A 14704-nucleotide genomic window follows, 5' to 3' on the forward strand; every position below is an offset into this window, starting at 1 on the left:
GAAGTGTCTACCAAGAGGCAATATCAGAAAGAAAGTGGCTATCCCCAAGAGGGGTTTCTCCTCCATGCAGACAAAGAGAGGACATTAAAGCGTGATGCATGACAGTGGTTAACAGTAATGAGGTGAATGGAGTGAAAAAGCCAAGAACCTTTTCTAACACACTTCCTAAACCCTACTGTCAGACGAAGATGTTGCAAACATGCAACCAAGATGGAGAATATATGCATTTGGGAAGCTAGAGGAGGTGTGTGATTTTGCCACACAACATATTCTGGCCCATATTGGAGGACAGGAATCACTGGTTAGTGCCATTCTACCTTTAACATAGAACCACTGCTGTAAGATTAATACTGAGGATATGTTCTCTATATTCTATAGGGAAAAGCTGAGACTTCCTTTATATAACATAAAGAACTGTTTTAATGTGAGCTAGTCTGCATCTATAGCTAAACAGGTAAAAGTGAACACCCGGAACAGTCCAAACATTTGTTTGTTTAGACCTGATTAGGCATTCTGTCAGTCTGTGGCTTAGAACTGAAGGTTCGCCTCTAGGAACACTATGTTACGTTAGTCTGGAAGAAGCATAATATAGCCATTCGATTGAATCATTGAAAGATAAGTTACCAAACATATGATGAAAATATGAATGAATTAATGAATATAAAATTTATAGAGCGCTAACTTAGCCCAAGGGCATCAAAATACAATTTTACTGTATTACCAAACATATAATAAAAATACAATTGTCCTTTATAATGAAAATACAATTGTCCTTTATTACCAAACATATGATGAGAATACAGTTTTACTTTATAAGTATCAGGCTATAAATATACTCACAGATCATGCATCTCTGTGATCTTTTTAACAGTACTTTAATCTGAATGGAGACGTGGAAGTTTAACATGAGTGGGGCTTATGCCAGTAAGCTATAATGATATTTCCAATATTTAACAAATAAAGAGAGAAAATTGAAAGTGAATTCACTAAACAGAAATATCGACGTAGGGCCAAAATACTAAAAGCGCAGATAAATACAGCAAGGAAACAGTTACTTTTGAGGATGATCATTGTAAACAGAGGCAGAAAAGTGTACAACTGGTGCCATAAACACAATCGACTAGGTGAATATAACATCCTTCCATGTGGGTTTCACTTCAAAACATTTGCAATGCATTAACGAATTTTGGCATCATGGTAAGGATACTTACAAATGAAATAAACACAATACTTGGGTCTACGAAGTTCTTGAATCAAAAACTCCACATTTTCCTTCATGGAAAAAAGAAAAGAAAATAATTAAATAAATAAAAACAACAGAATTACTGAAAGCTTTTCAATTTAAACCGTCGATCATGTATAAAAGTGAGGTAAACGTTTAGAGAAGTGAATAATTGGTTTAAAAGTGCTGAAAAGGAGGATCATGAAGAGGTCTTGGAATAAGGGGAACATTTGATAACAAAAAACAATGTGAGGGGAAGAGTCCTTAACTCTGTTATTTTTGATGGTGACATAACTTGTGACACTAAGGATTCAATCATAAAAGGTCCCACGGGAAGTTCAAAGTTAGTCTAACTTGAAGCATTACCCTGCTTTCTAAGCTGCACTCCTATGGGTGCGTTTCTGGTGCGATCACTGGTCAATGGTGGAGGACTGAGTGTGTACACCATTATCCATTTATTTTATGAACTTCAATGAAGCACGAACTTTACCCAAGGGCAGTGGAGCACTTTCCATGAGCATGTGATTACATTAAATATTGTATTTTGGCACGGGGAGATTAAGTGATTTGCCAAGACTCACAGGATCTTGAGCTGAACCTGGGACTCAAACCTGGCTCCCCAACTCGAAGACCAGCCGCACTGACCGTTAGGCAGCATCTTTCAATCAGCAATCATATATTTCCATTTCTGAACTAATGGTCAGGTTTTGAGATAGTAACTTTCAACATCAAACTCAGAGAGTCAATTGGCTAGCTTTGTTTAGATTTATTATATCACTAACTGAGCAGTAGCAAGTAAAATCACTGTCAATGTTTTTATAAAATACATGGAACTATTTAGGAGTCACACAATACTTATGAAATCCTAACACCTAATTGCAAAACATATTGCCATGTTTTTTAATCTATAACGGACCACAAATCTCAGAACACATTTTTGAGTGACTCTAATGCAAAGTAACAATAATTTGACATTTCAAGGAACATGAGAGGTTTAGATTATAGGTCTACTCTCAGCAATCCATAGAGATAATTGCACATACTGTTTGAATGCCTAGATCTGGGGCAGAATAGGTCATCACTGTATAGTTCACAATCTTACTTGAAAGCTTGTGTAAGTGCTGAAAAGTCAGACTGACCAATGTTAAGTTTTACTTGTAATGTCCTACCATGCAATGTTGACATGTTCGTGTACTCTTATTCATTTGTGTGTCAATTGAAAATTGATGATATGTTTACATTTTATACAATTGTCTGTGGTGCTCAGCAACGTTCTTAAACATGATCTCGGTTCATTTTATATACTGTGCCACGGACCTAAACATCTACAACTGAAACAGTTATCCGGAACTTAGCATGTCAACCAATTCTTTAAAGTTATCATCATTGTTTATATTTCTTTTTTTCCCCAGCCCCTTGATGCACACCATTGCCAGATTATGAAATGTCTGCTGTGTGCAGGAAGATATATTTTCATTCATTGAAAGATTAAGACTATTTTGTGCAGTTCTAAAACATTGTCAAAATCACAAAAGCTTTTCTTTTTCCAATAACATCTTTATATTTATAACAATGAAGGATATATTTACCTAAACGGCGGAATTAGAAACATAAAATGAGTGTTCCAGTGAGTTGATTATCTGGACTAGAAATGACAATGCTATTACTACAGTGAAGCCTTTTCCCTCTCACCCTTGCCCCATTTACCTTGGTGGGTCTCAGAAAGCATATGGCTCTGAGGTGTTTCATGACATCCCGGTTCATAGAATCGATTCGCTCAAAGAGGTAGACTTCCTTCTGCAGGATCTCCGATTGGGTGTATACCATGCTGACAATCCCAGTCTAGAAAAAATATTAACAGTAGGTTTGCCATATGCTTGTTTAAGATGTAATCTCTGCGTACAAGAGAATCAGTAACACGATTAGTGAAATTAGATCTTGCTATCTGGGTATTCCTCTTGTCATGCTGCCCTCTTTCTCCACTCACTGGTGCACCCTATGTGCTACAGGGGTTTCATTTCAGTCCTTTAAAAAGGCCTATTGATCATTCAACTAGTTTAAATTTTTTCCAAAAATCAACAGTGGTGGGGATTGAAAATAGCAAATGATTTCAAGCAACCGCTACAAAAGGAACATAGGTGCAATAAAAGAACAAGAAAGTAAAAAACCTGGGAACCAAATAGATTAGGCCGGGAACAATGAGATTGAAACCTGGGTAGCTTAGAGGGGCCTGACAGCTCCGATTTGCAACCCATTTCAAATTCTGCTATGCTGCTTCCATATTTTTGACAATTTCATGAAATGAATTAAAGCACATATATTGAAAACGTTCACATGTGTTCTGGGGTCTAAGTAGTGCTATTATGCATCAAGCAGTTCAAACATTTGACTTTAGAATATTGAAAACAATAAACTGAAATTAAGTTGTTTTGTTCAAACAGTCACACGGCCAAGAAAAGCAAAATAAATAACTCGATACTTTCCTATCCATTCACAGAAGACAAGTGCCGGTGAGGACAGAGACCCATCAGTAGCCATATAACACAGGTCATAGGCAACATTCTTCTCCAATTCCAAGACCATACCAATCTGGACACACTTGCTCTCCCGCTTTCTCTCTCACTGACCTTAAACGACTCCCGACTTAACAAGGCCACACCGGCTACACTGCCATGACTGCAACCCAGATCTCGTTTCTTCCAGCTAAACTCATTGAGAGATAGCATAAACCTACATATCCCATGGAATATTTCTGATTCCTGATAATATGGGCAAAATGCACAGTCTTTCAAAAAATACACAGAATCTAATTTACTATAGATAGTCACATGAGACCACTGCAGTACAAAACATTAATTGCCCAATGCCAGCAAGGTGCTGTCCATGGCGCAGTATTCAGACTGACACACACCAGTAAATGGAAGATACCTTCTGCTTAACGATCAACAGCTCTTCTTGCCCAGTTGAATATGTTCACAATCATTTCCGAACCATTCCACTCAACCGAATCACAATAAAAAAGAGAGAGGTTGAAATCTAGCTCTTCTGTAGAACAGCCAGTCTGAAATAATTAGGTCCAGATTTGACAAACTCATAATAGCATTTGGAATTCTTCAGGAACTGATCCCAACCCCAGGCCATTTGATACATACTCTGAACCACTGATGCACCAGATGCTGCTATCATATGCCTGGAACCCCTTCCCTCATATACCAGGCACTACCATCAGACTTGTTTTTTGATTGCCATTTGTATAATGGTCATCTCCCAATGGTAAAGCCTCTTGATGCTGCAGGATTTCTGGATTGCACAGTGAGGCACAGCTCTCAGCGACCTGGTATGTGCAATGACACAGAGATCTGGGAATATTGTAAACGGGTCTGAAACTGTGGTAACAGATGAACTGATGGTGTTGTGAGTTGGTGGTATTTGAGTGCATGTACAAGTATGGTATGGTCTCTTTGAGGAATTTGCATTATGCGTCCCTGATCTTCGATGCAGAAGTGCTTGCTGAGTTGTGCTCCTCCTAAATACAGGTTTTGTTATCAAATGGCCATATATTTCAACCACATACCTGTTACTTCCATAGCATGCCCTTGTACTTCCACCATATACCGGACAATTTCATCCAGTAAAAACATATGTTGCCAAGCATTGCAACTATATACCCAGTTACCCCAAAAAACATTGGGACTAGTTAGTCAAATCAGGTTCCGTGGGGTCAGAGACTCTAGAACAGTCAAGCCCACACAATTGTGCTCACCCTGTGAAGAGCTAACCTGCACACAATCAACAAAGCAAGACAGAAGGGTTCAACCTTCCTGAGGGATTGCCAATGGAGGTGGACACTTTGTTCTTATCATTTTCAGCATTATCTGATAAAGAGTCCAGGTTCTTGGAACAGCCTCAAAACTCCAAACAGTCCTGGAATGAGGAGGACTTCTCCTTCCTAAGGTGCTTTCTTGTGTTTTTTATGGGAAGATCTTATTTGGAGATTGTCCCCAGTCAGGACCGCCGTGAGAGGTGTGAGAGTACTCTTTGACACAGAACATGGCCAAAACCAACTTTGCCTTCAGCTCCCGGATATGCTTCAGGTAAAGGAATGCAGAGGTAACATATTCCAGTTCTAAACACAACATGAGAAAGTATTGTGGGTCTGACAATGGTATCTTTGCAAAGGACAATAGGATTTACACACTGATATTTTCGAAGGAGACATTTGAATTAGTTGATGATGGAGGAAAGAGAAGGAGACAGAGAGAGAGAGAGAGAGAGGGAGAGGGAGAGGGAGAGAGAGAGAGAGAGAGAGGGAGGGAGAGGGAGAGAGAGAGAGAGAGACATAGAATATACTCTGGTATCATTATATGGGGTGGTGGAAGTTGGATACATCAGAAGTAAAGTAATAGGCGAACAACATGACTCTTGCAATAAACTGAGTGCGGAAAATACATTTCATTAGCTAATCTGCATGGAACCTCCAACTCATGCCTGAGAAATGCATATCCAGTGAGTTACTTTGCACTTTGTGCTAAAATGTAAACATGTTTTCTGAGGAGATGCTTCTGTTGTTGACTGAAAAATGGGCGGACACCCTTTTCATTCACCACATCATTCTTCTTGTCTCTTAATCTCACTCTTGCTGGTTTGTTACATTTCAGCTTTTTCTAATTGGCACTGTTTTCATAATCAGAATAAGTCCAGGTCCCCAAAAATTAGCGTCATTAGTTGATAATGTTTCATGAGCCAATACCTTAAACTTAACCCCTTCGCTGCGGCGGGAATTCCACCGCAGCGCTGGGGGTGTGGGGGGGCAGCGCAGTGGCGCTGTGCTCATGACGGAGCCACTCCGTCATGAGCCACGGTTGAGCTGTGCTCATAACGGAGTGGTTCCGTCATGACTCCGCCCAGTTGCATTGTCCCCCCGCACAGGCGGGGAAACAGCGCCGCGTGGGCAGAGCGGCCGCCAACGGTCGCGGCATGACGGAACCGCTCCGTCATGAGCACACGGCAACCGTGGCTCATGACGGAGTGGTTCCGTCATGAGCGGGGAAGGGGTTAAAGACCTCTAGTGTTTCCAAAACACCTATGGGCCTGCAAAAACTACTAATTCGATTCAAGCGTTTTTGCGATGAGAGGTGCCTCGAAATAAATACCACAAAGACAAAACGGATGTTGACGAACCCCCATAATCCTTCAAAGGGAGCTTGACCCTGAATAACATCCCCCTAGAGAGAATGAGTTACTTTTATTACCTAGGAATTAAGTTGTCGGTAGGCATGGTCCGGAAACAACATCTTAACAAGGCCTACCTCAAGTTTCCACAGGTAACTGGGGCCCTAAGAAAGGAGCATTGTCTCTCCCACAAAAAACCAATCGCACCAGCCCTTAAGATATATAATTGCAAAGCTGCGAGAAGTACCCTACACGGGGCTGAGTTCTGGGGCATAGAAAAAGTAGGCAATCTCACAGCATCTGAGAACAAGTTTCTTAGGAATATGGTGTCCCTTCCGCGAAGCACTCCACTTTGCCCACTTAAGCTCGATATGGGCATTAAACCAATTAATGATCTAGCGAAGCTCCACCACCTTCTATTTTGGGAGAGGCTTGTCACCACCCCAGAACTGGCATCATACGCAGCTGCATTTAATGAGGTTTGTGCTTTAGATTCTATGAATAAAATAGGCTGGATTAAGCACATTAGAAACATTGTATCAAGTATTGGGCTACCAGGGCATAGCATTAATTGCCCACCAACTTATACTAAAAAACAAATCAAAATATTGTATTGGGATTGTTTTGAGCAGAATGTTCGTAGAAATAGTAAACAGGGCAGATTGACCGAAGAATTTAGAGACTTCAAGATCAGTTGCTCCTTAGAAAGCTATCTCGATCTCATCAAGATGTCGGCAGACAGGAAGTTCTACATACAATTTAGGCACAGTAGTCTGCCGGTTAATACATTTGCAAACGCTTGGCAATGTAATGATGCCCAACCCCAAGGTTGGCCTTGCTGCCCTGCCTTGACCGAATCAATAGGCCATGTTCTCTTTGCTTACACTGCATACACAAAACCAAGGGGCAAATGGCTAATTCACGTTTGCAGACAATTTAGAACTAGCGATTTTAGAGTAGATTTGCGCATACTAAAATCTGACACAAGACCATTGTTCGTGTGCGCAATTGCAAAGTTCCTGGGCCATTCTTGGTGGATTAGAAGGAAGTTATATGACACAAGCCCCAATTTGTCCTTGAGATGTCCGGACCATGCTGGTGAAGGAATTTTTTTGATATTGTTATTTTTATGCTCCATTGACTACATCTCATTTTAAATGTAAATAACTCCCCCTTGCCTTTTATATAATAATTTTAAAAAGTTAGCTGCATCGTTTGGACATCGTGAACTGAATAGCAGGGGGCAATATGTTACTTTTACAAATTGTGATATAAGGAGATTAAGTCGTACTGATTAATTGCTGTGTCTAATTGCATGAAGTTTTACACTTTTATATATGTATTTAAACTATTGCTGTGTAATGTCTATGTATTGCACTTTTATGGTCTCACGACCGAATAAAGTTTAATAATGATGAGAATTAAAGACCTCAATAACATCTCAGATTATGATGTGTCACAAAGATCTAGAGACAGCCGTCCAACGTCTTTCCTCAATGTGCCATGAGAAGTTTTTCCCACATTTGTCAAGATTATAACACACCCCCTCCACAGTTTCTGTAATTTGTTTAGGGTTTCCTATTTTCAGTTAAAACCAATCATAACCACTAAAAACACAACCAAAGGGAATATTTGCCTTTCAGTATTCAGTATTTTGCTGAAGTTTTACTGCTTACTGCCTTCTGTTGTCAAACAGTAAATGCGCAGCTTCTGCCTCTAAGCTCTATTTCGTGATGGATGAGCTAAGGTAAACTCTTAACCTCTTCAGTGCCCCGCCCTTTCCACGCCCTGTGCCGGGCGTTTCATTAGCGGGCGGGGTTCATGACGAGATGGTCTCGTCATGGGCACAGCGCAACCGCGGCCCATGACGAGACCATCTTGTCATGGGCACTGAAGGGGTTAAAATGCCTGTATGACCATCTTCAAGGTCTCTGGATCCCTAGAACCTTCTTTACCTCTGTTTAGGTAACCTGCCGCACCTCATACAGCTTTGATTCACAGCGTGTTGCTAAATAGTGACCAGCAAGTTTGCATGTGAACTCTGTGCAGTGTCTCGGTCTAGGGCAAGGAGCACCTCCATGATGTCATCTACCTTCACCGAGTGTTACGGAGTTCTGCTTTCTCAAAGGTCGGATATCAGGATTGTGGCAACAAAGATCGCAGTACATATAGATGCATCCATAATCAATGTCCTCCTGTAAAACACTGCACTCAACACACATGTCCTTGGATATACTTCATGATGGTCTTAAAAGTATGCCCATACAAAACACATTCTCCCATACAGAAGGATTAAGGACATATCATGAACATCTCCCATGCGCAGGCCCAGAAGGGGTGTGTGCGCCTGGTTTGCTAAAACTGTGCTGCTTTTAGCACATACATTACATTCATCTTGCAATTGCAGTTTATTGGAAGTTGTAAAAGAGGGTAACCTCTGAAAGGAAGAGATAGGACCATTGCCTCTACATATCATTTTGTGATTATAAGAGAATGAAATTAGGTATTAGTGTTAATTTCTGATAAAGATGTTAATTCCCCTGATGAAGGGTGTGGTTATGACTCGAAACGCATAGTGAACTGGATTTTAAAACAGAAAAAAATGATGAAGATTAATATGAAAAAAATTAAATTGCACACAAAAGTATGTATTTCATTTAGGAAACTGCCAAACGAATGCCATAAAATATAGTGAAAGAACTCAAGAAGTCAGCCCTCTTCGCTGGTTAAAATAATTGTGTTTTTACTGCAACATATTATGACCATAGTGGTCAATGTATCCTCAAGAGCATCTTCAATATTTTTGAATTGTGAAAATAAGGTGAACGACAAGACTGGAAATCCATATGAAAGAAGTAGACTATTTGCATATGAAAAAATTTAATGTACACACATATTATTATTTAAGGTACTATACACATGTTCCTTAAAAAAATCTGAGTTACTTTGGGTAATAGTATCTCATTATGAAACATTTCTGGCTGATAGTGACAAAACAGCTGTTCTGGACACATCATCTGGAAGTTGAACTGAAAACTAATCTCCCCCATCAACAGGGCCTTCTGTATCCAAGCTCAAGGACTGCAGTATGTTAGATACATCATAAAATGTACAGAATTGTATCATATAGATTAAATAACCCGAGGCCAGTATTTGCCCCCAGAAATATAGTCGCAATCCCTTTAACGTTTTGAAAACTGTAAGGAGAAAATACAGCTCAGTAGCATAGATGCATTGAAAGACCTGCTAATTGATTTGAAGAGCCCTTAGAGAAGCACCACTTCACAATGACACACAGGTTGTGATCACTGTACGACCCTTTTTGTGTGGCAGGAGTAGCCAACAGGGCTCTGAATGCACGAATGCTAGTAACACAGACATAGCGGGCCATAGGATGGAACTGTGATATTGTTTCACCTAACATCCAAGTCAGCAAGCAGGAGCACATGGACATTTGAGAGTTCTTGACATGAAAAGTTCTGGATGGTGCTGTACTTTGTCCATTGCCCACGTGGACCTGAACAGAACTCTGTACAATGGTCTGAGATCATGACATGTATAGCACTGTTGACCACGAGCTTTGGAAGTGGCACATGTCTGTAAATGACATGATCTGTGGATGGCTTCACGAGCTATGGCTGGAGCAGGCTTTCTGTGTACTATGGGCTGGAATGGTTCAGGACTCGGTTTCAGCATGTGCTTGAAATGCTACACAGGAATGGTGCAGTGTTCCAGTCAGCTTTTGGTGGGACAGAATGAGCGTCCCGTGGTGTAGGGTTGGTGCAGAATTAATGTGCATCAGGGGCTGTGGACGATGTCTCACTCTGTAGATGCCACAGACAGCAACAGTGAAGTTCTCCACATGTACTATGGGCTGAGGATGGTGCAGACTTCTCTAGTTTCTCAGCCCCCTGTGTGATTATCTCACCCACTCAATGATTTTCTCCTGCTACTAGATGTTTTGAATTTGTAATGGGAGAAACACAACTGCAAGTTCCAGAATTCATGCGGATAAGCTACCCACGAATTGACCTGAACCAGTGGAGACCTCTGATGGTACAGAACTGCCCTTGTGCCAGAAGCTTGCATGGCTGTGGGTGTTACAGGGTAGATACAGGAAAAGCTGTTAAGGTAGGTATGTGTGTTCTGGACTGGAGATGATGGGGCCTGACATTGAACTGGCTCTTGATGCCTTGAGTATTACACGAGCTATGGATAGACCATCTCTGTATAAACCTTGAGTCTGGCTGGTGTGTAATTCTGAGCTGGGGAGCGGTGCTGCGAATCTAAGCACCTGTAATGGTGTGCTGCGTAAAGGGCAGGTACCGCTGACTGTTGATAGCGCAAAGGTCTGCTATGTGGACCATGGTCTACCAAGACAGGATCAATCGCTTGCGCACGAGAGAAGTGCTCACCGTCTCCTTGTCCATGAGAAGCACCTTCATGCCCGGCCCGCTCTCCTCTATCATTTTAGACACATACTGCTTCACTGCTAGTACAACGTTCATGATGACTGTCTGCAAACAGCACAGCTGCTGCAAGGATCTTCCTATACAGCTGGAGCACCGCTTCCGACACTGGCTTCGCTTAACCCACTACCGCTTCTCTTCCTGTTTCTGTCAGAGCATGCTGGGAAGCGTAGTTTAACTGCATAGCAACGCGCAAGCGGCGATACAGACGAAGGACAACATTTTTTTACGCAGCATATGCTGTGCTTCTAAGTAGAACAAAGCTTGTGAACGGCAATGGGTTGAATTATTATAATCAGTGTTGCTTGCAATTAGGAAACAAATATTCCGGGAACTCATAACCGGGGGTCTATGCCGGACTTTGTTTTCCCTACCATGCACTCTTAACACGAAATGCTGCATTACAGATGATATATGACTCCTATACCTTGTTGAAACCCTCTTTCAACTTGTGTTACATATCCTGTACATTGATTTACACACTTTCTTCCCTTATTGTCTCAGTATAGTATGTGGGCGTGATGTAAAGCTCTCTAACACCCTCTATTGGGATGGGTAACACTATAAAAGAATGACAAACTAATTTATTTTTTTTAATCGTGGTGTAATTACTCACACAGAAGATACATATGGCATTCTTATAGTGAATGCATATCTCTTACATACCAGTGTTGAACAAAGTCTAAAACCTGCCTCCAAACCACAGTTTGGCTTACTTACATAGGGGCATATCAGCAACACCCGGCGATAATTACCGCTCAGTGCTCTTAGCGTGAGGATAATTATCGCCGGGTAACGTGGATTTTTTTCGCTGAGATAGCGTGCTGTTAGCAACGCTTATCTCCTCAGCGATAAAAATCCTCACGCTAACTGCCTAACGTGAGATTATCGCTGGAAAGCCAGCGATAATCTCACGCAATGTGGCGTTAGCTTGCTGATAGGGACTCACAAACTTAGCCATGATATCCACCCTCCATAGGATATCATGGCTAAGTCAGTCCTGAAGCAGGCGTAAGGAAAGTAGCGATAACAGGGGTTATCGCTACTTTTCCTGACGCTATGCTTCATAGCGTGGGGCTTGATGATACGAGAAATGTCGCTTAGCGACATTTCTCCTGTCATGTTAGGTCAGGAACGCCCACTTTGCATCTCATTAGAGATGCAAAGCTGGGCGTAAAGAATCTCCACGCTAAAGCAAGGTTTCACGCGTTAGCGTGACCTTGCTAATTAGGGGGCATATTTACAACGAGGCGATAAAAAATTATCGCCGCTTTAGCGGCCGTTTTCGGCCGAAAAGCGGCGATAATTTTATCGCTATATTAGCAAGGTCACGCTAATGCGTGAAACCTTGCTTTAGCGTGGGGATTTCTAACGCCCAGCTTTGCATCTCTAATGAGATGCAAAGTGGGCGTTCCTGACCTGACATGATAGGGGAAATGTCGCTAAGCGACATTTCTCCTATCATCAAGCCCCGCGCTATGAAGGATAGCGTCAGGAAAAGTAGCGATAACACCTGTTATCGCTACTTTCCTAACACCTGCTTCAGGACTGACTTAGCCATAATATCCTATCGAAGGTGGATATCATGGCTAAGTTTGTTAGTCCCTATCAACTAGTTAACGTGAGATTATCGCTGGGGTTCCAGCGATAATCTCACGTTAGCCAGTTAGCGCTAGGATTTTTATCGCCTATGAGATAAGTGTTGCTAATAGCACGCTATCTCAGCGATAAAAATCGGCACTAGCCGGCGATAATTATCCGAGCGCTAAGTGCGCTCAGCGATAATTATCGCCGGTTGTTGTTGATATGCCCCAGGCGATTAAATTATCGCTGCTTTTCGGCCGAAAACGGCCGCAAAAGCGGCGATAATTTTTTATCGCCTGCTTGTATGTATGCCCCTTAAGATTTTACAACAGGATGTGTGCCTTTGTTCTTCCATTGCATTGGTATGTAGCTGTTAGGCTCCAAGGGCCATATGTACGTAGCCTAATACCGGTCGGTAACGGCCGATTTTCGGTAATTATACCGTTACCGACCGGTATTTAGGCTTTTGACATGTAGGGGGCTCATTTCTGTATTCGGTAATTTACAGAATCGGTAAAATTACCGAATCGGTAATTTTACCGATTCGGTAAATACCGAATACAGAAATGAGATGTAGGGGGAGTGTGTGGTGGGTGTGGGGAGTCGTTATTTACCACCAACTGTAAGTTGGTGGTAAATGACAAATGACTCAGTAAATGCATTTTTTAGCCCTTAGATGTGTGCAATGTGGCAGACACACATGCCCTCAGGGCATGTATGTGTGCCACATGTGCACACATGCAGAAATCAGGGGTGCAACAGGGTGTCAATGTGACACCCTGCCACCCTTGATTAAGCTTTGATTGATTCCTATGGGCCTCCTGGCCCATAGGAATCAATGAGATACAGGTTGCCATTACCGAATCGGTAAATACCGACTCTAAAATACCGACACTTACCGATTCGGTATTTTTTTACCTACATTACATTTACCGATTCATAAATACCGAATCGGTAACATTCGGTATTTATGAAGTGGTAAATGTAATTTACCTACATAAGGCCCCAAATATCTATCAGCCTGTGTGATACTCGAACAAAAGAAGGGCCTATGTCCCTTTAAATCAGGCTGATGTGTTGGGCCCTGCTGAGAGTAAAAATAAGAAACCTCCTTCATCCTTTGCAGGTTGCTGGTCTGATCGAAAAGTAGATGGTGCAGCGTAAAGTTGCCCATTCTTTACCCATCACAAAAATCTAAATACAACTGATACCTGACACATAAAATGAACACGCACTTTGCACAAGTCCTAACTGACACTGCAAATGCAGAGAATTTTACTATGGAATTTATGGATCTGCTCACGTAGAAAACTCAATAAGAATTGAAAGAAAAAGCTTTTAAATGACTTGTGCTTTTAAAATATATATATATATATATATATATATATATATATATATATATATATATATATATATATATATATATATATATATATATATATATATATATATATGTATATATATAAAATCTATAAGCTACAAAATGCATTTAATGTTTCACTTAGAACCGTTCTTAATTAAAAGGAGAAATATTAACAGTGATATGGAATAATCATGAAACTGACGTTTTAATATGGATTTTATGCTTAGTTGTAACTAAAGGCACTATACTTATTATATACAGGTGAAACATTTGCAATGTGAAGTTTGCCCTTGAGAACGTTCTCTTTATTTAATTGCTGAAGCTGTACACAAGATTCATAAACATGTGCAATTTGGTCTAATTACTAGAAATGTCATTCTTAGTTTTAAATTATCCTTATATGTGTAGGATATTACAATCGGTTAAACTGTAATGTTTCGTCAACTTATACATTTATGTTACACGTATGTACTTTCATAAAATGTAATATGCGGTTAAATTTAGCATTGTGCAACATGATTTCTTAATGCATATTAATGCCAAATTTACTTAAAAGTGCTAAATAACCTTATTCTCATGAATGATTAAATGTGCACACACATATTTATTGTGAATTATTGATTTAGTATCTTAAATTAGCAGGGTTTCACTCAAAAGGCCTGAATCTGTGTCTCGTGGGAACTGACTATGTTCTGTATTTCTGCTGACTTGCTTTCTTTTGCAGGCGTTCTCACCATTCGTTAGTTCAGAATAGATACTTTTCTTGCAACAAGAAATAGATGTCTGGGAACAGATTTCAGAGACGAGCACATGAGAAATTGCAAATGAACAATGAGCTGTTGTGCTAAATCATGAGCGGGTGACCAGAATGGTGTTCCAATGTCTAGTATGGGA

General features: G+C 40.8%; 1 protein-coding gene across 1 annotated transcript in view; it reads right to left on the reverse strand.

Annotated features, from left to right (window-relative positions):
* VPS45 (vacuolar protein sorting 45 homolog) overlaps window positions 1-11015 on the reverse strand; it is a 205384-nt gene extending 194369 nt beyond the window's left edge. Inside the window, exons 1-3 of the mRNA XM_085636706.1 lie at window positions 10810-11015; window positions 2930-3064; window positions 1212-1272 (exon numbers count right to left, since the gene is read on the reverse strand). Of these exons, the coding sequence (XP_085492832.1) occupies window positions 1212-1272; window positions 2930-3064; window positions 10810-10902 (289 nt within the window). The 5' untranslated portion in view covers window positions 10903-11015. The remainder of the gene's footprint in view (window positions 1-1211; window positions 1273-2929; window positions 3065-10809) is intronic.
* Window positions 11016-14704: the final 3689 nt, after the last annotated feature.

This window comes from Triturus cristatus, chromosome 12 (genome assembly GCF_964204655.1).
Source record: "Triturus cristatus chromosome 12, aTriCri1.1, whole genome shotgun sequence".
Taxonomy (NCBI): domain Eukaryota; kingdom Metazoa; phylum Chordata; class Amphibia; order Caudata; family Salamandridae; genus Triturus; species Triturus cristatus.